We start from the raw sequence: 27545 nt of genomic DNA, 5'->3' as shown, positions 1-27545 counted from the left end.
TATAGGTGACGCTATAACTGTTAAAAAGCTTTAAAAACCATGCATTTCCTATGGTAAATTGCCTATTATGGCTGTAAATTGACTTTTTATTTTTTTATTTTAGGACTACTATCTCTGTATGCTGGACATGGGTATCTGCAGCTTTCACCGAAGTGAAGCAGATGCCCGTGGCCCTGGAGGACGACAGGTGAACTGAATCGCATCGCAGAGCTTGATGGTCCTTATGAGCCAGCGAGACGGACCAGAGAACTCTAACCAGGCTTGCAGAAACCAAATAAGCAGGGCCATCGGGACTACCGCCGTATCCACCGTGGGGCAGCGAGGTGGAATGCAGGCACTGGCCTGGGGCGGCTGTCTCGTGGAGGTAGCCCGCAGTGAGGTGTGAGTGTGCTGTGCAACACATACCTGATTCCACCGAGGGGCAGAGGATCAAGCATCATCCCTGCTGGCGAAACAGGAGGAGGATGAGTGTGGTCGGGCTTTGAGCGGCCACAACTCTCTGAGCACCCTGGGGACCCAGAAACTGTGAAACTGCTCTTTTATTGACAATTTGGGTACCAAACAGAACAGAAACAAAACGGAACAAAAGATTGTCTGCCCGGCCCCCCTCCGGGGGATGGAGCAGTACAGTCACCATCTCCTGAAGAGCAGTCCTCCTCATCTGTGCCCGGCTCCACGATGTCGCTTGGGTGGAGGCTGCTGCTGTGACACGGCATGATGTGACTGATGGCTTCAGTCTTCTTCTGTTCAGCCGAGAACATCTGGGTGAAGTTCTGGACCGCATCATCGAAGAGGCCAGTCCGGGACATGGGGGCATTAAGAAACCTGATCTTGTCGGTATCCCTCATGTCTGCCAGACACAGCCAGAAATGGCATTCCTGAACCACCATAGTGGACATTGCACGTCCCACGGCCATTCATCGCACGAAAACGCAAGGTCCATTGCAGTTCCTGGAGAACTGCAGGATCATGACCACCCTTGTGCAGGTTCTTCAGTGCTTAGGCCTGATGAACCTGCAACAACACCATAGCATGTAAGGTGGAACCTGCCTCTCTGCAAGCCTGGTAGGCCTTCCGATCAGATCAGAGGAGTTCCCTACAGGCCTGGGAGGGAAGACACGGCTTCCCTCTGGATATGGAGTTGGGGCACAGTTGCATAGCAATTCACGGCAGGAACCTGCGTGTGACCCTTTGAAGGTCCACCATCGAGGGTGGTGAGGGAGGAGGATCCACTAGATCGGTTTCGGGCAGTAAAAGGTGCCGTCCATGATCTAGTGAGCTCCTCGTGCACCTCTGGGAAGAAAAGAACCAGGATGGGGTGCTGAGAACCAGCATGGGCAACTCCGAGAAACCAATCATCCAGCCTTGACATTTCAGGACACGATGGAGGGTTCCATGCGAGCCCGACCTTCTCGGCACCCCGGGAAAACAGCCTTCATCTTCGGATATTCCCAAAAGAGCCCTCTGTGCCGACATGTCATCTCCAGAAGAATCTGACCCACCCTCCGATGCAGCGATGGATATCTCCTCATCGCAGGGAGCCCTGAAGGATACGAGTTGTACACATCTCGAGGACGAACCACTGTGAGGGGCATCAGTGAGGCACTTTATGATTTTCTCAAAGGAAACCTCACATGCTTTGTCTCATCTTCCAGCGAAGGGTTCTGACTCCTTGAAATACTGTTTCTTCTCTGCACTACTACATTTCTTTTGTTTCTGAGATGGTGGGTAACCCTTAGTTAACTCTGTCAAGGGTCTGACAATGGATGAATAATTGGCAATAAAACGCCAATAATACCCACAGAACCCAAGGAATGATCGTAGTGACTTTAAATCTACCGGTTTCTTCCAGTCAAGAACTGCTTTCACCTTTACAGGGTCTATTGCAATACCCGCTGCAGAAATGATATGGCCCAGATATTTCACCTGGGGCTGGCAAAATTGACACTTATCAAGTAAAAGTTTGAGGCCACACTCCTCTAGCCTATCCAGAACTCTCAGCAGGCGTTCCTCATGCTCCTCAAGGGTTCTCCCGAACACTATCAGGTCATCCAGATAGACCAGTACCTGTAACAGATTCATGTCTCCAACTGCAGCCTCCATCAATCGTTGGAATGTTGCTGGGGCTCCTGTAATCCCCTGCGGCATCCTCTCAAACTGGTAGAACCCTAATGGACAAATAAACGCTCTTTTCTCCTTATCTTCATCCGCCATTGCAATCTGGTAATATCCGGTTCGCAAATCCAGAACGGAAAACCATTTGCTGCCAGTCAAACAATCAAGAACATCATCAATACGGGGCATCGTGTATTGATCCGGCACTGTACGGGAGTTCAATGTGCGATAGTCAATGCACATGTGTATTCGGCCATTCTTCTTTCTTGCAATGACTATAGGGGAAGCGTAGGGACTGCGTGACTCTGATTATGCCGGCTGTCAACAGTACCTGTAAATGACGCCGAACATCCTCAAGGTCAGCTGGGGCTATCCCCCTGGATCTCTCTCGGAATGGCTTGGACTCACTGAGTCTTATCTGGTGTTTCACCCCCTTGGCTAGTCCTACATCCCATTCATCTACTGAAAATACTCCAGATTTCTGTGACAATGCGTTGACAAGATGTGTTTTCCAGACTTCCGGAATTGGCGACTCGCCAAAGTCAAACAAGCTGGGGTCTAGGACTTTTTGTGTGGAAAGTGATTTCTGTGGCACTTTGACCGTGTCTACAATACATACTTGAGCCACTAGAGTACCAATCGGATTTGCAGTTCCCTTGTGAGATTCATTTTGAAGAGGTACAAGGAAATTGTCGAAATCCACAGAAGGAGTCATCACCAGAGAAGGCACTAGGACACCAGCAGGAAGTTGATTATCTTACGGCATCTCTACAAGAAGAATGTGGTTGACTAAATGTTGTTGTGGCATGACCTTGCACACAGCATAACTAGTACTGCGAGGGGGGATGGTTAAGGGTCCTGGCCCCGCCCATTTTACAAGTCCCACAACATCATTAGGAACGTTGGTGTTGGATGTCAAAGACTGTTTGGCAACATTCAACTCACGTGACTCAACTCAACTCAGTGAGCCAACAGAGTATTAAGCTTAGAAGTTTTTGTGTCAAGAAAGACTGAAACCGGATCTGGACTCTTGGGGTCTGGACATACAAGTGCCAAGATTGAAATCTTCTCTTTAGAGAGGGTTTTGACATCAGGAAACGCCAATTCAACAGCTATATAACCCCGGTAGGGGTAAGTAGAATCGCTGAGACCCCATATAGCAAGGTCTGAAAGAGGCATAAGAGGAACATGCGAAAGGTTCAAACACTCAACCAACTTTCAAACACTATGGTGACACGAGAACCACCGTCCAGTAGGGCTTTGCATGGCTGCTCTTCAAGCGTGACATCAACCAGAGGAGATGGGCTCACTAACCCCTCAGGTAAGCGACTTGGCTTGAGAGACTCTACTTTCCCCTGTCGAACAGAAAAGTTATCTACAGTTGAAGATGCTGGTTCCTTTCCACCTCGATTCTTCCGAAGAGCACGGATCAGCTTTTTAATGACTTTGGCAGTGTTCTCAGATGAATTGCAATGGGTGGCAATATGGCCGTCTTCATCACATCTGTAACAGAAAAAATCTTACGTTTCAGGAGGTAACTGAGGTTTTCGGTTACTATTAGGCTTGCTTCGGCCATCTCTCCTGGGGAACTCTCTAGACGCGGACATACCTTGTGACACCATCATTACACTAAGCTGTTCTTGGAGCTGTTTCACTTGTTTCTGCAAAATGTGCAGATCACTCCCTGTGTCAATTTCAATTGGCTTTGGAGCATTCTTGGGTTTAGTTTCTGGCTTAGTATCTCTTTTCTTCAATTTAGAAGTCAACACTTTTATTTTAGCTTTCAGCTCTTGAACTTCAGAAGAACTTGACTTCATTTCTTTGATAGCCTGAACCTGTCTCACTGTTGGATTTAGCTTACGCTGCGAGGCTTCATATTCTTCTTCCTCTCGAATCTCATTCAACAACTGCAAAAAGGTAGGAGGATTCTCTTTTCTCTCCCTTAGCCGCAGATGCACTACTATCATGTCAGACTATGTGGAACCTCTAATAAGCTGTTCTAGCCTAACCTGGTATGTGCGTGGAGGAGATATTCCCCCTCGGTGCAAAACTCTTCTAAGAGATCTCTCCAACCTTTGCAAGAAATCAGACAGCTTTTCACCCGACTGCTGGTGCATAGATCTGAAAGCAAAATACAAGTCCTCGCCTGAGTCAGGAGTACCAAAAGCATTCTCCAATGCTTTTAAATAGTCAGAAGGGGTTGAATCTGGCTCATTTAGCCTCACTGCTTGGATAATATCTAAAGCAGGACCCTTTAAGCTTTCAACTATCCTGGTGCATTTTTCTCGGTTGGAACAGCCACACTCCTCAATCATTAAATGTGCCTGAGCAAGCCAATGGTCTAGATTTTCTTGACCTGGAGGAGTGGGAATGGTGCCAGAAAAGGTTCTCAAGCGTCCGAAAGCATTAGTATCACTACTAGGTCTCATGGTTTTCTCAAGCAGAACTCCATCTGCCCGGATGATACTAGCAGGTGAACTTTCATGGAGGGGTTGCTTGGAGAAAAGAGCCCTGATATCATCCATATTCTTGCCTTCCTCTTGCAATAACTTGTACAGTTTTCTGATAAACTTTTCTGATTCAGTCTCTCATTGCGTAAGTAGAATTTTCTTCTAGGGATGTTCTCCACTAACAGGTCAAATCTTAGTTGGGGTATGATCTGGGCTTACTGGCTGCCTACACTCACACAGCACAATTTTACATTGCATCTGAGAGTAGTATTTTTCACCCCTAACACGTACTCCCAAAACCTTTTACTGTTTGTGCCAATTCTTCAATGTCTGATACATCTAAGTCAGTGGGCACTCCACTTAACACAAAAGCATAGGAAGGGTTAATGCCTAAGCCCTCACACCATTCAGTCAGCTCAACCATGTTTAGATCTTTGAGAATATCCATACTGAGTACTCCATGTGTCTCTCACAATAACACACTATACTAGAAAAATGGGAAAAGATCCCAGCGGTGCCTCCATTTTATATGTAGCACTCTATACTACCTTCTTTTATAGAGCGCTCTGGGTTCGATATGGATTACTGAAGCTCATTCTCAGGATAACTGAATTAACCACAGAATGTCACCCTTCTCAGGAAAAAATAAAATAAATAAAGACGCTTGTGCAAACAAAATCAGGTGTGTCTTGTTTACTTAACGTGCACTAAATAGATGCAAAATAAATCACAGAGGATGAATTTACACAAATTGCATGTGACTATGCAAACCATTTACATCACTTTAAATGCAGTTCAGTCAGATATTAAACTTCACTGGGCCCAGACACTTGTAAAGGTATCAAACACACAATAATAAAACAAATAAAATATGGTGCATGTCTGGACGACGCTCGTGTGCGTTGGGGCAGAACAAAAAAATACTATTGCCATACTTCAGAGAGCAAACTTTAATGGAAAAGATTACTCACACTCACAGTCCAAACAATGACGAATCCACAAAGAGATGAGGTTGAGAGGAAGAAGAAAGATCGTGATGCACCCTATTCAGATGTCAACATTCGTTGTGCGGTCCCGATCGGGGAATCCCGCGATGCCAGGAATTCTTGGGTACCTGACGCGCTACCTGGGTATCGACTCCAACGCTGCCAAAGGAGCTCAGTCTCCGGTTAATACACAAAACATTCCCGAAATGAAAGTGCGTCACATACAGTCTCATGGATATAATGCAAACACGTAACGTTACGTTAGAGTTTAATATATTTTAACTTCTGGACGAAATTACCTAAACTCTTTTCTCTTAGTTAAACGATATATCACTGCATTTGTTTTACTGCGTCACACTCGGTCTCCTCGTTCATTTTCTCCGCTCGTTTTCTTCTCCGTCCTCTCTTTTTGCTCCATATATATATATATATATGTTCAATTTCTAATTAATGCAATTATCGAATCACCCAATCACATGGCAGTTGCTTCAATGCATTTAGGGGTGTGGTCCTGGTCAAGACAATCTCCTGAACTCCAAACTGAATGTCAGAATGGGAAAGAAATGTGATTTAAGTAATTTTGAGCGTGGCATGGTTGTTGGATGGGTCGACTGATTTAAGCTGATAGAAGAGCAACTTTGACTGAAATAACCACTCGTTACAACCAAGGTATGCAGCAAAGCAATTGTGAAGCCACAACATGCACAGTCTTGAGGCGGATGGGCTACAGCAGCAGAAGACCCCACCGGGTACCACTCATCTCCACTACAAATAGGAAAAAGAGGCGACAATTTGCACAAGCTCACTAAAATTGGAAAGGAAGTTGAGCCTGCTCTGATGAGTCTTGATTTCTGTTGAGACATTCAGATGATAGTGTCGTAATGCTGATGAAAGGAGGACTCAAGTTGCAGTGGAAAGAACACAAGTTTATTCAGGCCAACCTGAGACCCCCAAAAAACAAAAAGACTGGAAACAGTTTGGGGAAACTGTATGGTGGCTCCCACTGTGTCTGTGCACACAACAGGCAAAACACTGGCTGAAAAGACCACCGAGAACACAGAGGCAAGATGACTCAGCAGTAGACGAGACCAAGACAGCAAGGAAATCAACGCTTGCTGCAACTCCTCGTCTAAGGGTCCTGGATACAGAGTTAAAATAGGTAAGACACAAGACAAAACGTAGTGCAGACATCAAACATCAACGTGACAAGAAGTGATCCACAGACAACAAGAGATAGACACAGCTGGGTATATAAAGGATAGAGGGAACAAGTGACAGGTGCGGGAGATCAGCGTGATCAAGCTAATTACTCCAATCACGAGCTGCAGAAAAATGAAAGGACAGGACAAACAACAGGAAGAACCAGTGTCACACCCTCAACCTGTGACAGGTAGAGTCAGAATTTGACCTTTTTGACCACCATGTACACATCCTCTGATGGTTACTTCCAGCAGGACAATTCAGCCTGTCACAAAGCTCGAATCATTTCAAATTGGTTTCTTGAAAATGACAATGATTTCACTGTACTAAAATAGCCCCCACAGTCCCTAGATCTCAACCCAATAGAGCATCTTTGGGATGTGGTGGAACAGGAGCTTTGTGCCCTGGATGTGCATCCCACAAATCTCCATCAACTGCAAGATGCTACCCTATATGTCACTATGAGCCAACATTTCTAAAGAACGCTTTCAGCACCTTGTTGAATCAATGCCACGTAGAATTAAGGCAGTTCTGAAGGGGAAACGGGGTCAAACACAGGATTAGTATAGTGCTCCTAATAATCCTTTAGGTGAGTGTATGTTACATTTAATTGATAGTTCATTGTAAAATTAAATTCACTTCTGCATTTCTAAGAATAAACCATGTTTTAATATCACATTTTGTCATGATAATTAAAATACGGAAATAAAACAGAGACTTAAAACTCAAAAATGAATAAGCATGAATCAAATATATGAAAGTAAGTATGAATAATTAATAATGTAAACACACAAACATTCACATGTTTTCAATCATTTTTGCAGATGAAGTTGAGTTCGTGAGTTTCAGGAAGGCTGACCCAGCGCTGATCTCCTCTAGACTGAACTGCTCCTTTTCTCTTCTCGAGGCGGCAGTTTTCCGGTGTCGTTCCGTGACCTGGAGCCCAGTTCTGATAGCACATCTTCTCTCCGCTCAGCCAGAGCCATATGTGCATGATGCAGTAGTTGTGTAAACCCAACCACACCTGCGCAGTAGACGCCGCTTTAACCACATTCATCACACGACGCTGCATCTCGTCTGAATGAACCGAGACCAGATCCACATGATTCTGTCTGCAGTATTTCAGAGCTTCAGACCATGTCCGCTTCTCTTTGATCAGAATCAGTTTATCTGGATACAAAAAAAACACAAGCAAAAACTAGAGAGAGACTGATCAAAAACATGAAGAACACACTGTGGAGGAATCTGTCATGTCAGACATGTAGCGTGAACTTTAAAGGGGTGATGAATTGAGAAATCAACTTTCCCTTGAGCTTTTTAAATATTAAAAGTCATGATAATATAAGATTTTCCAGTAAGTTTCAGAGCTGAAAACTTCCTTGTTAATCAAAGAAAAGCTTTTATAGACACCAGGCCCAGAAAATGATCTTGAGCGTCATCCTTACGTCATCGAGCAACAAAACACACCTCTAGAAAAGGTGTAATTCAGTAGCCCCGCCCACCGACTCATGGAGCTTATCGGCATGCTAGCCAGCCGCAATAAACATGTGGAAGAAGATAGCAAGATATTGTGGAAGAACACAGTTGCTGCATAACCTTCCTTCGGATCATAAAATTAGGAATGAGTGATATTTCATTTATTTTTAATGAAGTTCCAGCTCACGTGTTGAAGACATGTACGTGTGTTCGCTTCATTTCACGGCTGAATCATTTGTAAACAGGAGCTGGATTTGCAGACACAATATTGTGCCTTCTATATTGAATCCGACAGGAATGGTGCAACAAACTTTGTGAGTAAAACGTCTTTTTTGTATGTAATAGTACTAGTCCTGGGGCTGTACCAGACAGGCTACCAAAACGTACGCCCGTTGGCAGAAATTCTTTCTTGATCTGGGCACGCATGTTTATGTGTGTGTGAGCATGCGGTTCGCACTTATATCAACCGATCGTGTGGGTGTGGGCCATGTAATACAATCGCAGGTGGATGAGAAATAAATCATTGTGTTTGTTTGAGAAAGACAAGTTGCAGTTGCCGCTTTCAAAATAATCTCTCCCTCATGTGAAGTGAACTAACTGGGGATAGATATGACAGCGGAGCTGAAGCTCATTAAATAAGCAAATCTAATCCAATCTTAGCCGTGGGCGTTTACTTCCAAGTCTCCAGTGCGGCATGCCCATCCAAACCCAGCATTCAGACAGCCTCAAAACCAGTGTAGAAAATAGCCTATTACTTATTAGTTATGATGTTTTTAAATGTAAAAACCACACAAACGTCAGACAACAGTATAAAAAAGTAACAAAAAAAAGGCCAGTTCATGACACCTTTAAGATATCTGGAGGTTATGGATGGACTGTGTGTGTTTTGTGAGGATCTGCTCACCTTCATGACACACAAAAGGATATGGGTTGTTGCAAGTAAAGTCATGCCATTCTCCCAGATCCTGCGGTTCAATCACTGCACATTTTTCATTACCTCCATTATTATTAGGCTGACCAGACCTCCAGTATCTGAATGAGGAGTTGCTCTGATCTGACCACTGCCATGAGTCTCTGAACAGACCGATCCAGACCCATGATGCAGATAAGTTACGATCATTGATGAACTTCTCAATCTGTTGATTCTCATTCTGGTTCATCACACTGACAAGATCAATGTGATTCCGTCTGCAGTAACGCTGAGCGTCTCTCCACTTCATCGTCTGATTGACTAAGACGAGTCCTGTGCTCACTTTAAGAAAAACACACAGAAACAGATTCATGAGTCAGTTTGTTCATTATTCTTACACTGATTTATGGTTTGTATACGACTAAGCAGCGGCATCAGAAACACATTTGGTTCAAAGACTGATTCTACAACTGATAATATATTAAAGAGGTGAAGATTTTAAGAAATCAACTTTCCCTTGAGCTTTTGAAATATAATAGGTCATGGTAATATAAGAATATCCTGCAAGGAGCTGAAAACTTCCTTGTTAGTAAAAGAAAAGCTTTTATAGACACCAGGACCAGCAAATGAGAGCTCTCAAAAATATATTTTGATCAATGATTGTATTAGAAGGGGGAAACGCTGCCTCAACAGATAAATGTATACGTCTGCTTCTGTAGCCCCGCCCACCTACTCCTGGAGCTAAACGTGCAATAACCATGCCGGATATACCAAGATAATAATTTGTAAACAAGACATAAGTCAACACTGGATTTGCAGACACAATGAGATAAAAACACAATGTTGTTACTTCTATATTGGATCCGACAGGAATGGTGCAACACACTTATGTGAGTAAAACATGTTTTTATATGTGATATTGATTATGTGTATGTGTCTAACAGAACATACCTTAGAATGCTGTCACAGGCTGAAGAATCCCTTATTTGTTGGTTCATTGCGATTAGGGATCAGATTGGACATTAAATATTATGGGCCAAGGGGCTTGCAAAGCCCAACGTCCAGGGGCTGTGTTTTCTAGATGGGCTATACCCATGTGTGTCAGTGTGGTTCGCACTTATATCCACTGATCGGGCGGGCCAAGTAATGAAAATTAAAAATATCAATGGATGAGAGATAAATTATTGTGTTTATTTAATAGACGTTTTGAGAGCCTTGTGTTACGTCACCATTAAATAAGCATGAAAATGGAATAACATAACATACAAAGACAAGGCCATAGAGATGCAATGACGGTGCAACAAATTAGTTTAATGAAAGATAAAGCTTAACAAAAGCAGAGCATGGTGGGAAAATAACACCAAAAAACAACCCTGACTACGCATGTCTGTAAAAGAAAGGTGAAACTTGCCTACCTCCCATCCAAACAAAAGACAAGTTTGTTGTGAGTCTTCCGGTTCCTCTAGCTGCTACACTAAACTACCGACAAGTTAAAGGGGGGGTGAAATGCTGTTTCATGCATACTGATCTTTTTACACTGTTAAAGACTTGGAATCCCATACTAAACATAGACAAAGTTTCAAAAGTTAAGGTGGACGTTTGATGGGAGTATTTCTTTGTCAAAAATACTACTTCCGGTTAGTCATAAGTTTCGGCAAGTTTTTTGAGATCATGCGTCCCCTTTGACGTTAATGGGGGCGGAATTTCCTTGTATGGGCCTTACGGACAATTCTACCGGAAGCGCGTGAGAGAGAGAGGGAGAGAGCAAAAGTAACAGGCTACGCCCATCAAAGCGCTGGCTTGTAGGATGCTGCAAAGGTGATGTGCACATAACAATGTCACCAAAAAAGTGCGTTTGTGGTTGCCAGACCAAGACAGTCCTGCACAGATTCCCCAAAAACCCCGCGTTAAGGCAACAGTGGATGGAATTTGCTTTTCCGGATCAGCAACTGAGTTGCGCGAATGTTTATATCTGTTCGCTGCATTTCGGTGCCGACTGTTTCATAAACAAGGCCCAGCTCGACGCCGGATTTTCCAATCGCCTAATGCTGAAGGATGGAGCAGTCCCAACGATAAAGGTCCCAACGTTAGTACCGCAGGCTGTGAGTAAGACTGCTTCAAATGTCTGTGTTTTTGCCTATGCTCATCAAGCAGCCCAAACATGATCTTGGAATGGAAAATGTAGTGAGCTAAGTTACCAGTTACTCTACATTAAATTAAGCTTCACTACACTGAAGCTGGGGGAAGCTAGGAAATTTAGCAAGCAAAGCTACAGCAACTTGGCAAAAGTAGTTTACTACATCTAAGCTATTTTTTATTTATTTGATTTTATATTAAACCACCTTCATTCCAATCAATGCTATCTCTGTGATCAATATAGCCTAATTCAAGCAGATAGACATGCATACTTTTTCAGTTATTTAAAAACATGTGATCCATATTGTTAACAAAACCAGGTGTCAAAAGTGGAATTACGGAGTAATTCGACTGTGCTGGAAAGTGCGTCATTCAGTTGTTGTTATGAATCCATAGAGTGTGGACTGTGGAACACACGAGAGTTGCCTCATTTCAGAAAGTTGTGCTATTAATCGTGTGCGTGCATCTAAAAGTACGTTTCTCTGTTTATTGATCTTCTGTATCTTGTTCTTTATGGATTACCACCATAATCCAGTTGTTACATACAGTAGGCCTAGTTAATGCTGCCTATATGACTGATCAACCAGACTATATTATCATATAGCATGTATATAACGTCATTTCTACATTTCTTCCTTTTTATTTTATTTATCCTTGTTTATATCAAGCGCAAGTGTAATTGCTTTTCGTTGTGTATATTTATAGAATTTGTTGAAATTGCTGCATATGCTAGAAAAATGCTTAGTCATTCTGTTATGCATGTACTGTCTATATGACGTTATTGACGCTACGGCCGCGGGTTCGAGCCTAAGTAAGATAACTGTAGTAGATGTCCCAAAAAGGGACCTGTAGATTTGAGCGCATGCGCAGTGATGGTAGTAAACATGTTTTATCGTATCAGCTGTGTCTGCCGTGGATTTATTACTACATGGTGTCAGAAGTTTTCATAATTCAATAAAAGGACACCTGCGAACACGTTTGATACTCTCCGACGCACGAGAGACAGTTACAGGATTGCAAAGGAACTTTGTATTGTTTTTACATCATGTCGGAGGACGAAGCGCCAGCTCGCGCACATACGGAGAGTTTTCACGTCAGCGCTCCTGACAAATTCGATTGTGCTGACGGCAAAAATTGGCCAAGATGGATCAGATGTTTCCAAAGATACCGTCGGTGTTGCAAAAGAGAGATGACAAATTCCAGATCAATACTCTAATTTACTTCATGGGTGATGAAGTAAATGTCCGCTTTAAATGTAGAGGAAAAGCTCAACTGCGCGGCAGTCGAAGACTGTTTTAATGACCATTTCACGAGTTCACACTTACATCAATTAAATAGAGTAAAGATTATGCGTATTTGGCGTGCTGTCCGGGGAGGGCTCCGGGCTCGGAAAATTTGCCCGAACCCAGAGTATCCCCCCAAAAAGCAAAGAGACAAGGACAGCCACCGAGACCCCCCAAATACGCATAGAAATGGTGGGCTGTCTGATTACCTAGCTAGGAGGGCCCGTGTTGCTTTTGATGGGAGCCACTCATGGCATCGGCGGACCAGCCTACTGGCTGAAAACTTGGAAGCATTCTTAGTTTAGAACACCTGGCCGGGAGGGCTCTTTCAACATCCGATGGGAGGCCAATGCTCACTGTATCCGATGGAAGAACTCTACCGGCCAGTAACTGGGAAGATAGATGGTTTTGAACGCCTGGCTGGGAGGGCTCTTTCAGCATCCGATGGGAGGCCAATGCTCACTGTATCAGATGGAAAAACCCTACCAGCCGATAGCTGAGAAGCAGGATGGTTTTAAACGCCTGGCCGGGAGGGCTCTTTCAACATCTGATGGGAGGCCAATGCTCACTGTATCCCCGAAAAGGGGAGCACATGATTTAGTCCGTCCAGCTCAGCCGGGAGCGTCCCGGCTGGTGGACAGGGGGCGCGCTGTTTGGGACGGCCGATCGGGAAGGCTCAGCCCTCATCTGAGAGGAGATCAATACTCGTGATGTCAGGTGGGTGAGTCCTACCGACCGAAAGATGGGACGACGCAATTAAAAGGAACGACTGACCGAGGGGGCCCACCCAGCCTCTGCCAGGAAGAGAGGAGTGGGTGAGTGGGTCCTATCGGCCAACGGTACGGTGGAACACCCGGCCAGGAAGCTCTTGCCGAACATCTGATGGGAGGTCAATACTCGCTTTATCTGATGGGTAAGCTTCGCTGGCAGCAGGGTGGAAGGTAAAGCTTAAATGATCGTCCAGGAAAAGATTTGCAAGCATCCGAAAGGAGATCAATACTCACGGTATCGGGTAAGCATCGCTGGACGATGAAAAGAAAAGGGATAGGTATAGATCTGGAGAGCTCTGTGGTGTCCAAAGGGAGATCAAGACTCACTGTATCGGACGAGCGAGCCTCGCTGGATGGAAAATGAAAAAAGGATTGACAGCAACCTCGAGGGCCCTCGCGGCATCCGATGGGAGAACAATTCTCAAGGCATCGGAAAGGGAATCCTTTACCGGTCAGAAAAAGAGAGGGAAGAGTGCTGGCCTAGAGGGTTTCACAGCATCCGACGGGAGAGCAAGCTTAGCCTCTCTGATGAGTGCGCCGGATGAGTGAGCCTCGCCAGACGAAGGAGGAGGGGAAACAAAGGGGGCGTTAGCCATTGTCCAGGAGAGCTCTTGCAAAATTCAACAGGAGATTGAACTCGCTGTATTGGATGGGTGAGCTTTGCTGGATGGAAAAAGAGAATATAAAGAGGGTTTTTTTTTTGTTTGTTTGTTTTTTTTTTTTTAAAGGAGAAAGGTTAGTGAATTCTCTGGGGAGGGAGGGCGGTAAATCAGTTGTGAAAAAATAAATAAATAATTAAAAAATAATGAAGGACACTGCTCAAGTAGCCTTTGATAGAACCAACTTGGAGGCCCTTTACAGTATTTAAGGTAGGAATCGAGTGAGGTGATTCAAAGGAGGGAAAATATGTACAGCATAAGAGAAAGTGGAATGCTTTGAAAATTTCCAAGTGGTTACGTAGGATTGGAAGGTTCTGGAAGGGAAGAGCATTGCTGCGGCAGTAGGGAAATTAGCCAGAGAGGCTGAGCTCCAGAGGAAACAGCACTGCTGCGGCAGTGGAGAAATTAGCCAGAGAGGCTGAGCTCCAGCAGGAGCAGAGGAAACAGCACTGCTACGGCAGTGGAGGAATTAGCCAGAGAGGCTGAGCTCCAGCAGGAGCAGAGGAAGCAGCACTGCTGCGGCAGTGGAGGAATTAGCCAGAGAGGCTGAGCTCCAGCAGGAGCAGAGGAAACAGCACTGCTGTGGCAGTGGAAAAATTAGCCAGAGTGGCTGAGCTCCAGAGGACTTTTCGTGTTCACTCTTTATTTTCATGATTCAACGACAGTTAACTGGGTCAAAGCGTTACACATTGGTCATGAGAATTTGCCTAGCATTATAATGCACGGTATTCATTGACTGCACACTGCTCTGAACTTAAGACAGTCTTAAGCATTGTAGTGTGCAGGCTGTAAAATCCTCTGGAAAGTGAGCTCACGTTTATTTAATGAAATCATGGCCTTGAGGTTTACAGAATCATGGTATACGTTTTCTCTCCCCAGAATAAGATGACTAGAAACAGTGCAGCTTACTGTAAGGTATTGATGTTATGTTTAAAAACGGGGTTCTCTAAAATACATTTTACAGTTGATCCTGATTTTTGACGTTCGAGAAGAGCATGACATGACTCAAATGTAATGAGGTCGTTGGATTTAAAAGAAGAAACTGTTAAAACATTGAATTAAAATAATACGGACTCACTTCAATTGTGAGGTAATCATTACCCATTAGTCTGTGTTGTTACGCTGTTTTAATTACAATGGTAAAGTGTATATTTCGCTCTTTGCTGCAATATGCTACCTACACGAGCAGAGCTCCACCTTTTGCTATCGGTGTGTTCAACGACTGGTTCACTTCGTTTAAGTCACTCGTTTCACGAACAACATGCACCAGTTTGTTCAATTCGTTTGCTAAGATCTCCTGTTCAGAGTTAGACTCAAAGCATCTCAGTCAGTAAAGGGCGTATGTGATTAGTTGAATCAATGAACAAATGATCCGTCACGTCTCATACTTGAATGCTATGGCTCGAGGTTTGTCATTCTTTGGCAGAAATGAAAGAGTAAGGGGCATCGCATGCGCTCATTGCCAATGGCTCCATGCTGTTTGTGGAGGGAGGATTTGTTTTTTGGTGAACTAAATGAGACCATGGACCACACGAATGAGTGATTCGATCACCTAGAAGATTTGTTCAAGAACGAACGTGACTTTCAGACCATTTACAGACAGTTCCTGTTTATGTCAATGTTTCTCGTCAAAGTTATCCGCCGAATGACAACACGCTGACATCAGACGCACGTCAGTTAAGCCAATCAATGTCAAAATGCAGCCCAGATAGATGAATATAACTTACAGGACGCAAGTGTCCATGTAAAATGTTTTAGTGTGCTAGCCTAGCGGCTCGCATGATTGCAATGTGAAACCAAAACACTTACCAAATGTATCAAATCAAATATGAACTTCGTTTCGGACGTTGGGGCAAACTTTCAGGTGTGAAAATGCCCTTAGTTGAAAATACTAGCAAGATGGTAGTACTCACTGAGTCAAGCCCTGTGTTACCAAGCTTACATGAGCCTCGAGTTGAGAAGTGTTGAATCAAAGGCAATGCTGAGAAACTGTCAATGACAGGAAGGTAAATCGGCTGTCTATATACACCTCCTATCATTGATTAACTGATTAGTTTAATGTGCTCCTCTTGTGTTCCAATTGGGTTAATTATCTGAGCCTGCTCCACCTGTGTTTAATTAGATTTAATTGTTTGCGCGTGCTTCTCCCGAAATTAGTTTGTGAAACTTCAATTTGAGGGGAAGCACAAAGTCATTTTCGAGAGAGCTAAGTTTAATATGCGTAAACAAGAACCCGGCGAGTCAGCTGATTGCTTCATAATGGCCGTCCATAAGCTAGCAGAACATTGTAATTTTGGACTTTTGAAAGATGAATTAATAAGTGATTGCATTGTCGTGGGGATAAGAGACATGGCACTTTCAGAAAAACTTCAGCTGGACTCAGACTTGCCGTTAAGCAGAGCTGTCAGTCAGGTGAAACAAAACCAGACGGTGAAAGTTATGCGGGGCAATTCGCAGACTGAAGAGAAAAGTGAAGTGGATTCAGTTTCAGGTCCAGTAAAAAGAAAACAGGCAGCATATAAACATAAACAACAAGCAAGCCAAGGAATAAAACAGACATAGAATGTAACAAACATGAGTAAATGTTTCAAATGTGGCAGGATCACCTCTCATGATTGGAAAGAATGTCCAGCTAAGGACGCAGAATGTAGAAGAGGGCATTATGCAGTAGTATGTCGTTCAAGGTAACTGGTGCAGGAGATTTTTGAAGAGTGGGACATACAGAAAGACTCCCTTTATTTAGGAGAATTAAAAGACCACAATACAGGATGGTACACAGACATAACACTGAATGGAGAAAACATTTAATTTAAAATAGACACTGGCGCTGCAGTCCCAGCCATCCCCACCAAACTGTATGACTATAAGAGGGACGGACCCTTGATGGAAACAAACAAAAAACTGTAAGGGCCCAATAATAAACAACTACTGGTGGCAGGACAAGTATTATGCAAGCTGAAAAGCAAATACAGCCTCTCAACCTGTTTTTGTAATTGACTCACTTTCCAGACCCTTATTGGGCCTGCCAGCTATTGAGGCGTTACAGCTTGTTGAACGGATTGATGAAATACAATCAACAGAAGAAATGTTCCGAAAGAAATTTCCAAAAGTGTTCACTGGACTGGGAAAGCTAGAGGGAGATTACTTTATTCGCTTAAAAGCTGACGCTGTGCCATATGCGCTTACAACCCTACGCAGAGTGCCAATTTCTTTGGAAAACAAAATTAAGGAGGAGTTACAGGGCATGGAACAAATGGAGGTTATATCAAAGATAGAGCAATCAACAGAATGGTGTGCCGACATGGTGCCTGTTGTAAAGCCAAATGGAAAAATCAGGATATGTGTCCATTTAACCAAACTAAATGAGGCAGTATGCAGAGAGCGGCATATATTACCTTCTGTAGAGCAGTCACTGGCCCAGTTGAATGGAGCAACAATTTTTACCAAGCTGGTTGCACGGTCTGGTTTTTGGCAGATACCACTGGCACAAGAGTGCAGGGAACTCACAACATTTATCACACCATTTTCTGGGTATCTTTGGAATACTCTTTTCAACATACTATGATTTGGGACTAAATCTATTGTCGAATACTATTTAGTGTATGCGAATTGGGATGCAGGGCTTGTCTTGTATTGATGTTGTAATTCCATTGTTTGTTGAGTTTTGCAATGCCATGCCAGCCACATCTTTGTTTCTAGTTTAAGTCAAGTGAATCCTTTGCTTTGTGTTTTGGATTTTCAGTTAATCAAACTGCACTTGGGTTCTGAAACTTGCCTCCAGTGTACTCATAATGCTACAATTTCATAATTGAGATCCTGAAGGTTGAAAATATCAAGTGCTGTATATTTATAATAGTTTTTAGTATTGTATTGAAATGTGGTACATGGTGCATCTATAAATGAACAGTTGTTGTAATTTTGAATACTCACTGTTTTTGCAGATGAACTGAAGAGTAGATCTAAAGGGACTGTTATAAAACACTACGTTTGACATCATTCCACAATCTCTGCCATCAGCATATCCAGATCCCCAGTTCAGATCGAGCGCAGGATCACCTGAAGACCACTGCCATTTATTAACATTCGTCCTCTGCAGCCCAATCCAGACACGTCCATTCTTCACACTCTTCTTCAGCTCGTTCATGTCATTCATGTTGTTAGTGGTGGCTAGATCTGTGTAATTCTCTCTGCAGTATCTCTGAGCTTCAGTCCAGGTCTTCAACACGTTTATAAAGTGATACTGACGCTGAACACATTCAGATACGGAGCAGAGAGCTGTGAAAGAGAGGGTTTGATTTAATGCTTTTCATAACAGGGTCAAACCTGATGAAACTATAAACCAGAAATAAAACTACAGACACACTCACCAATGAGAAGAAGAACGAGATATAGAGTTTGCTCCATTTCTGAAGAAGAAACACATTGAAAAATCTCATATTCATCTTAGAGTAAAACATGATCACGTAATAAAATAAATTTCCGCAGCATAACTCGATTCACGATCATTCAGACAATATGATCATCTCAGAGTCTAATTGTGTGTGAAGAATGATCATGTGAGTTGTTCTTACTTTAGAGGTTGTGTGTTTCTGTCCTGAGTCTGATGTTTCTGTCTGCAGCTTTAAACTACGTGATTATTATATCTGCTCTCATCCCTCATTCAGCGCATCACATCATTTGGTTATTTCTCTAGAAGGCCCCATGTCATATTTGACTTCCTCCAGATATAGTTGCATATTAACTTCTGTGTCAGTATTAGTCAATATGAATATGGATCTTAATACATTTTTTGTTTACATTTTTTTTTTTTTTTTACATATGAACATTCTCAGAGTCGGACGGTAGTGGAGTATTTTTTTACTTTCTACTGAAGTTCATATTTACTTTTGTTTTTGCCCTTGTTAGATTTCTTCTTTCCTCTTCTGAAAACTGTGAGCCCTTGTGTTGAGGAGGGGACGAGAAGAAGACATTAAAATGCTCATAATGGCCCTCATTTATCAATCTTGCGTAGAACCTGGTGTATATGTTGGTGTAAGATTATGCTTACACTCCTCTCACCGCCTGATTTATGAAGCTGTGCGTACCTCTGCAATCCAGGTGTACGCAATACTTGCCCTTGATAAATCCCACGGCTGAAAACGATCGTCATTAGAATAACACGCCCCTATATATTTAAGTCTCTGCCTCCCCCACGGACAAACAGACTTATCATTTTATGCCATGGACAAACAGAAGACTGCAAAGAAGCGAAACTTCTCCAACGTGGAGATCGGGCGTGCTCAATCATCTCACTAGTCCACTAGTCAGGGCATTGATTAGGGCATAAGTCAATGGGCTGACTCCCTGATCAGTGCTCTGACTACTGAACTAGTGAGATGATTGAGACGCGCGCCATCGAGATCACCAGGGAAGTGGAAAAAAACCCCAAAATTGTTTTATTTGAGAGTTTAAAGAGTGGAATTAAAGGCACCTACAAAAACAAAATATGGACACAAATAACGAGTACTGTTAATAGTGTGGAGGTTGAAAAGCGCACTCCAGCAGTTTAAATAGCTGTTTGGATGATAAATTACCATCACTGCATTATTTTACAGCACATTTTGAAACAATTAGCATTTAATTTCGTATCACGGCACATGTATTGGGGTGTACAATAGTGATGATGATGGGATGTGGAGTAAGATTCATTCACATTAATAATTACATGACAATTTGTAAGATTCTTCTTCTTATTATTATGATTATTATTCTTAATGACGCTTGTTATTTAGAAGAAGAATGTCGTTTTTATTGATTTTATTATTATTTAAAAGAAGAAGGTCATTTTTATTATTTTGTCAGTCTGAATTATTTTAGTCCCAGTCCGTGCGCAGCTGCCGGGCCAGGCGGGCCTGAAACGTCAGATAAAGCGCACAGGCTCGCGACTGGAGGAATACAGGCCTAAAAATCAAACGCTTTGGTAAAGTCACACAAATTAAACATTGACGTTCATGTTGCACAAAAATAAACACTGAATGTTGTTGTTGTGGTTTTTAACAGTGGGTCATATAGCATATCTTGTCAGTGCGTTTTGTGGTGTTAGGAATTGTTTTTCTGCGTATTTTCCCACTAACTCAAACGTGCGTACACCACCTCCTGAGCTGGCGTGGGATTTGAGCGTGCCGTACGCCAACGTCCATATTGATAAATCTCAAAGTCACCGTGGGTTTGGGTGTACGCAAGGTGTACGCTGGAAATTTGGTGTACGCACTTTTGATAAATGAGGGCCATTGTGCTTTCATTCCTGTAAAGTCAGTTTATAAAGTTAGTAAAGGTTATTGGACTCTCATTATTGACTGAAATAATAACATCATTGCATTTACATTTATGCATTTAGCAAATGCTTTTACCCAAAGTGACTTAATGCTGAGGAGTACAAGAAGCGATTCATCATGAAGAGGCGAAGAAATGCAAAAAGCACCTTAAATACCAAGTTTTGGGCATTTCTCAGAGTAGCATAAGATAGAATAGGAGGGGATAGAGAAAAATAGAGCAACAATAATTAGAATATTATTATTATTTTTATTTTTAATGATAAGATTAAGTGCTCACGGAAGAGATGAGTTATTACCTGTCTTTTGAATGAGGTCAGAAGATTGTGCCACCAGTCGGAAATGGTGAACGAAAAAGTTCTGGAGAGGGATTTAATGCCTCTCTGTGATGGTACCACAAGCCTCCACTAGTTTGCTGAGCGAAGGCTTCTGATAGGGGTGTAGAATCGTTGGCTGAGCGAAGGCTTCTGATAAGGGTGTAGACTTGTTATCTGAGTGAAGGATTCTGGTGGGGGTGTAGACTCGTTAGCTGAGCGAAGGCTACTGGTTGGGGTGTAGACTCATTAGCTGAGCGAAGGCTTCTGATAGGGGTGTAGACTTGTTATCTGAGTGAAGGATTCTGGTGGGGGTGTAGACTCGTTAGCTGAGCGAAGGCTACTGGTGGGGGTGTAGACTCGTTAGCTGAGCGAAGGCTTCTGGTGGGGGTGTAGACTCGTTAGCTGAGCGAAGGCTACTGGTGGGGGTGTAGACTTGTTAGCTGAGCGAAGGCTACTGGTGGGGGTGTAGACTCGTTAGCTGAGCGAAGGCTTCTGATAATGGTGTAGACTCGTTAGCTGAGCGAAGGCTTCTGATAGTGGTGTAGACTCGTTAGCTGAGCGAAGGCTTCTGATAAGGGTGTAGACTCGTTAGCCGAGCGAAGGCTTCTGGTGGGGGTGTAGACTCGTTAGCTGAGCGAAGGCTATTGGTGGGGGTGTAGACTCGTTAGCTGAGCGAAGGCTACTGGTGGGGGTGTAGACTCGTTAGCTGAGCGAAGGCTTCTGATAATGGTGTAGACTCGTTAGCTGAGCGAAGGCTTCTGATAATGTAGACTCGTTAGCTGAGTGAAGGCCTCTGGTGGGGGGTAGACTCGTTAGCTGAGCGAAGGCTTCTGATAAGGGTGTAGAATCGTTAGCTGAGCGAAGGCTTCTGGTGGAGGTGTAGACTCGTTAGCTGAGTGAAGGCTTCTGGTGGAGGTGTAGACTCGTTAGCTGAGCGAAGGCTTCTGATAGGGGTGTAGACTCGTTAGCTGAGCGAAGGCTTCTGATGGGGGGTAGACTCGTTAGCTGAGCGAAGGCTTCTGATAAGGGTGTAGACTCGTTAGCTGAGCGAAGGCTTCTGATAGGGTTGTAGACTCGTTAGACTGAGACTGAGCGAAGGCTTCCGATGGGGGGGTAGACTCGTTAGCTGAGCGAAGGCTTCTGATAAGGGTGTAGACTCGTTAGCTGAGCGAAGGCTTCTGATGGGGGGGTAGACTCGTTAGCTGAGCGAAGGCTTCGGATAAGGGTGTAGACTCGTTAGCCGAGCGAAGGCTTCTGATAGGGTTGTAGACTGAGACTAAGCGAAGGCTTCCGATGTGGGGGTAGACTCGTTAGCTGAGCGAAGGCTTCTGATAAGGGTGTAGACTCGTTAGCTGAGCGAAGACTTCTGATAGGGGTGTAGACTCGTTAGCTGAGCGAAGGCTTCTGATGGGGGTAGACTCGTTAGCTGAGCAAAGGTTTCTGGTAGGGGTGTAGACTCGTTAGCTGAGTGAAGGCTTCTGGTGGGGGGTAGACTCGTTAGCTGAGCGAAGGCTTCTGATAAGGGTGTAGACTCGTTAGCTGAGCGAAGGCTTCTGGTGGAGGTGTAGACTCGTTAGCTAAGTGAAGGCTTCTGGTGGGGGTGTAGACTCGTTAGCTGAGTGAAGGCTTCTGGTGGAGGTGTAGACTCGTTAGCTGAGCGAAGGCTTCTGATAAGGGTGTAGACTCGTTAGCTGAGCGAAGGCTTCTGATAGGGGTGTAGACTCGTTAGCTGAGCGAAGGCTTCTGATGGGGGGTAGACTCGTTAGCTGAGCGAAGGCTTCTGATAAGGGTGTAGACTCGTTAGCTGAGCGAAGGCTTCTGATAGGGTTGTAGACTCGTTAGACTGAGACTGAGCGAAGGCTTCCGATGGGGGGGTAGACTCGTTAGCTGAGCAAAGGCTTCTGATAAGGGTGTAGACTCGTTAGCTCAGCGAAGGGTTCTGATGGGGGGGTAGACTCGTTAGCTGAGCGAAGGCTTCTGATAAGGGTGTAGACTCGTTAGCTGAGCGAAGGCTTCTGATTGGGTTGTAGACTCGTTAGCTGAGCGAAGGCTTCTGATTGGGTTGTAGACTGAGACTGAGCGAAGGCTTCCGATGGGGGGGGTAGACTCGTTAGCTGAGCGAAGGCTTCTGATAAGGGTGTAGACTCGTTAGCTGAGCGAAGGCTTCTGATAGGGTTGTAGACTCGTTAGCTGAGCGAAGGCTTCTGATAAGGGTGTAGACTCGTTAGCTGAGCGAAGGCTTCTGATTGGGTTGTAGACTGAGACTGAGCGAAGGCTTCCGATGGGGGGGGGGTAGACTCGTTAGCTGAGCGAAGGCTTCTGATAAGGGTGTAGACTCGTTAGCTGAGCGAAGGCTTCTGATAGGGTTGTAGACTCGTTAGCTGAGCGAAGGCTTCTGATGGGGGTCGACTCGTTAGCTGAGCAAAGGTTTCTGGTAGGGGTGTAGACTTGTTAGCTGAGTGAAGGCTTCTGATGGGGGGGTAGACTCGTTAGCTGAGCGAAGGCTTTGGATGGTGGGTAGACTTGTTAGCTGAGCGAAGGCTTCTGGTGGGGGTGTAGACTCGGAGGAACGATTCGAAGTATGCGGGCAGCGAGTGGTAGCCAATGCATAGAAATGAAGTGGGGTGTGACATGAGCCTTTTGGGCTCATTGAAGACAAGACGTGCCGCAGCATTCTGGATCATTTGCAGCGGTTTGATTGCACATGATGGAAGTCCAGCCAGAAGCGCATTGCTATAGTCAAGTCTAGAAATGACCAGGGCTTGGACAAGAAGCTGTGTTGCATGCACTGTAAAGAACGGTCTGATCTTCCTGATGTTGTGCAGCACAAACCTGCATGACTGGGCCGTCTTTGAAATGTGGTATTTGAAAGACAGCTGGTCATCAAAGATTACTCCAAGATTTCTGACCGACCCTGAAGGGGTAATCAAAGATGAACCTAGCTGGATGGTGAAACTGTTTGTAGGGTCGGATTAGCAGGGAAGACAAGAAGCTCAGTCTTTGCCAGTCTTTGAGCTGCAGGTGATGTTCTTTCATCCATGTCGAGATGTCTAGAGGAAATAACATCATCATCTGCTTCAGAATAAAGATCTCTGTTTCCTCTGAATACTTGATTGGGATTGGCTGGAATGTGAACATTATTTTTTTAAACTTTTTTTTAGTTCGTCATTTAGGAAAATTCTTGTTTTGTTTAGTTTCATACTCCTGCTGTGCACTGTTTCTTTGTTTGCTTATTTAACATGAAGACATTTTAATGTAAGCACATCCTCATATCTCATTTGTATATGTCCACATCACATTTAGACGTTCAGGATGGACAATATTTACATCTCTGACGTGAAACAGAAGGTGAAACAATGAGTGTTATTGTTCTTGTCATATTTCATCTTGTTGTATTCATAGAAATCCACCACAATCACTATGGGTTTCCTGTAGGAAATTCACATCAAGATTTATATTATATATATACATGGATGTCGGAATAATTGTATGTGGGTTGGACAAGATCCACCCACTTTTTAAGTCCCATGATATTGGACCCAGTAATTTTTATTGTCTCTAATTGAGCACGTCTGTTTACCTACCCCTAACTGATAAACACATTAAATACCTTAGAAGATGCTTTATTTTCACTTTTGTAATTTTTTTAAAAATTGAAAATGAATGTATTTTTCTGATCTCATATGTGATGGGAAAAGGGAGTAGAAATTCGAGTTCAGTAAAATGCGGATTTGAATCTTGGGTCAAATCTTGATGACATGCATCTTACCCCTACACTAATGTTGCAATACAAATGTACATCCTTCTCAAAAAATTAGCGTATTGTGATAAAGTTAATTATTTTCCATAATGTAATGATGAAAAATAAACTTTCATATGTTTTAGATTCATTGCACACCAACTGAAATATTTCAGGTCTTTTATTGTTTTAATACTGATGATTTTGGCATAAAGCTCATGAAAAATCTCAAAAAATTAGCAAATCATGAAAAGGTTCTCTAAACGAGCTATTAACCTAATCATCTGAATCAACTAATTAACTCTAAAGACCAGTAAAAGATTCCTGAGGCTTTTAAAAACTCCCAGACTGGTTCATTACACAAAACCGCAATCATGGGTAAGACTGCCGACCTGACTGCTGTGCAGAAGGCCATCATTGACACTCTCAAACGAGAGCGTAAGACACAAAGAAATTTCTGAACGAATAGGCTGTTCCCAGAGTGCTGTATAAAGGCACTTCAGTGGGAAGTCTATGGGAAGGAAAAAGTGTGGCAAAAAACGCTGCACAACGAGAAGAGGTGACCAGAACCTGAGGAAGATTGTGGAGAAGGATCGATTCCAGACCTTGGGGGACCTGCGGAAACAGTGGACTGAGCCTGGAGTAGAAACATCCAGAGCCATCGTGCCCAGGCGTGTTCAGGAAATGGGCTATAGGTGCCGCATTCCCCAGGTCAAGCCACTTTTGGGCTACAGAAAAGCAGCACTGGACTTTTGCTTTGTGGTCCAAAATACTTTTTTCGGATGAAAGCAAATTTTGCATGTCATTCGGAAATCAAGGTGCCAGAGTCTGGAGTAAGACTGGGGAGAAGGAAATGCCAAAATGCCTGAAGTCCAGTGTCAAGTACCCACAGTCAGTGATGGTCTGGGGTGCCATGTCAGCTGCTGGTGTTAGTCCACTGTTTTATCAAGGGCAGGGTCAATGCAGCTAGCTATCAGGAGATTTTGGAGCACTTTATGCTTCCATCTGCTGAAAAGCTTTATGGAGATGAAGATTTGGTTTTTCAGCACAACCTGGTACCTGCTCACAGTGCCAAAACCACTGGTAAATGGTTTACTGACCATGGTATTACTGTGCTCAATTGGCCTGCCAACTCTCCTGACCTGAACCCCATAGAGAATCTGTGGAATTTTGTGAAAAGAAAGTTGAGAGACGCAAGACCCAACACTCTGGATGAGCTTAAGGCCGCTATTGAAGCATCCTGGGCCTCCAGAACACCTCAGCAGTGCCACAGGCTGATCGCCTCCATGCCACGCCGCATTAAAGCAGTCATTTCTGCAAAATGATTTCAGACCAAGTATTGAGTGCATAACTGAACATAATTATTTGAAGGTTGACTTTTTTGTATTAAAAACACTTCTTTTATTGGTCATATGAAATATGCTAATTGTTTGAGACAGGAATTTTGGGTTCCCTTTCAGTTGGTCACGTTCGATGTACGTCAGAACTGAACCAACGAATTGGGATCTGACTTAAGAGACCAATCCTACTTCGAGTGTGTAAAAACAAGCCAATGAAATTTGGCATACGATCCACGCATTCCACGCTCCGCCCCGCAGCGCGGGTATAAAACAGGAAGTGGAATGGTAGATCAGCGCTTTCTACTTCGGAGCCGAACAGTTGTATTGCTGTTTCTACGGAGAGTGTGAATTTCGAGTCTCGTGAGAGAAAACTGCCAGTACGAGTAATACGGCGCATCAGCGAGTGATCGACGAAAGTGAAACTAAAAGAGCGTGTTGGTTCGGTGGGCGGTTTCCCATTCAAACAAAACGAGCTGTTGGTTCGCTGGGCATTGTACATATACACACACACAGAGAGCTCACACAAGCTTGCACGATCGAACTGTGTGTAGCCGCGGTCATCTCCCTGAGTGCTTCAATGCAACTGTTTCCTGTCCTCGTTGACGGCCACGACCCTAGATTGCGATCGTGGGTGATTCATGTTCTCAAAGAAGAACATGGTCACGTCGGCGCGTTGTTCATCTCACCCTTCTCATAAAGGGCTTGAGTGTTCAGTGCCGTGTGCCGTCGAGCGGCCGGCTGACAGCGGTGGTTGTCACAACAACCAGCGGGCGTGAGTCGGCGCTCTAGATGCGCGGTCGAGACTATGAAACCTCAGATGGGGTCGAGTCCCTTCGCCTATCCCCCGATCTAGTTCATTTCTAGTGTTACTGGAAAAGGGCTACTTTGTCTGATAAGCGCTGGTGGCCTGAGGATTACAGTGGGAATTCCCCGCCGGGTAAATCCCTTCGGGCCCCCACTGCTCTATCGCATCAAAAGCATGCTGAGACTCTGTTCGTGGGTGGCACACGACCACGTCAGGGCATTGTTTGCCTTGCCTTCTTCATAGAGGCTTGAGTGTTCAGTGCGCTGTGTGCCGTTCTGACGGCCACGTTCACTGTCTCGCATGCCTGCTGGTAGTTAAAGATGGAATCGCTGATCCTAAAAGAGAAAGGGTCTTAGCGTTTCATTTTTGGGAAATATGGAGCGCCATAAGGGCCATAATAAAAAACAAAACAAAAAAATAATAATTTTTCCCTCTCTCACTGCCCTCTGTCCTGCACGCACGGGGGTAGTCCCAGCCCAGGGGTTGTGCAGGAACTTATTTTAACTTACTTATTACCCCCTTATTCAGGGGTCAGCAGTTTGAGAGGCGCGGAAGGTAGGGTAAGCAGAAACATCCCAATAGCCCATTACCTAAAGGGCAAAGTGGATCCAAATTCACCCTACGGTCCATCCGGGGCACTATGTGTACAATGGCAATTTATATGAATGGGATTTTTCCCACGAACCCACTATATGTGCTTCCTGTATATAATTTATACAAAATATGTAAAATATTGGTCACTTGACTTTATAGTTTCTTTATATTAACGTGATGTGATGAGTATTGAGAAGAAAATATACTTTTATATTCTGTTTTCTTTAATGTATATCTTATTCAGAATTGTGTCCACTATTTGTTCACGATCACTTTAAGAAAATGTATATTGAGCAGTTTTGCGACGCTTTGCTGCTGATTTTACATGCAACATTGATGCAGTCATCTAACCAGCCTTTTGGCTGTGTTTTTACCTTGAGCCTTGAGTGACCATCCACGATTCTCTGCTGAATTATCACTATCAACACAGTCACAAATGTATAATAGTTTTTAG

The 27545-nt window shown here is 43.9% G+C and overlaps 1 protein-coding gene across 1 annotated transcript; it reads right to left on the bottom strand.

Moving 5' to 3' along the window:
- Window positions 1-7559: 7559 nt before the first annotated feature.
- On the bottom strand, window positions 7560-18389 carry LOC137075297 (macrophage mannose receptor 1-like). Its single transcript, XM_067443725.1, has 4 exons — window positions 18353-18389; window positions 17916-18260; window positions 9132-9479; window positions 7560-7921 (listed from the first exon to the last, which is right to left on the bottom strand). Exons 1-4 carry the CDS (start codon window positions 18387-18389, stop codon window positions 7560-7562), a joined length of 1092 nt encoding a protein of 363 aa, XP_067299826.1.
- Window positions 18390-27545: the final 9156 nt, after the last annotated feature.

The sequence above is a fragment of the Pseudorasbora parva genome, chromosome 1, assembly GCF_024679245.1.
Source record: "Pseudorasbora parva isolate DD20220531a chromosome 1, ASM2467924v1, whole genome shotgun sequence".
NCBI lineage: Eukaryota > Metazoa > Chordata > Actinopteri > Cypriniformes > Gobionidae > Pseudorasbora > Pseudorasbora parva.
This window is presented reverse-complemented; position numbering and strand designations above follow the sequence as displayed.

Excerpts from the sequence above, each read along its gene's own strand:
- LOC137075297 (XM_067443725.1), bottom strand. The coding sequence starts at position 18,389 with ATGGAGCAAACTCTATATCTCGTTCTTCTTCTCATTG. Across the intron at positions 9,480-17,915 it reads TCAGTTCATCTGCAAAAACA|TGAGCACAGGACTCGTCTTA; the intron begins GTGAGTATTCAA and ends TTTTTCTTAAAG. Across the intron at positions 7,922-9,131 it reads TCCTTTTGTGTGTCATGAAG|ATAAACTGATTCTGATCAAA; the intron begins GTGAGCAGATCC and ends TTTTGTATCCAG.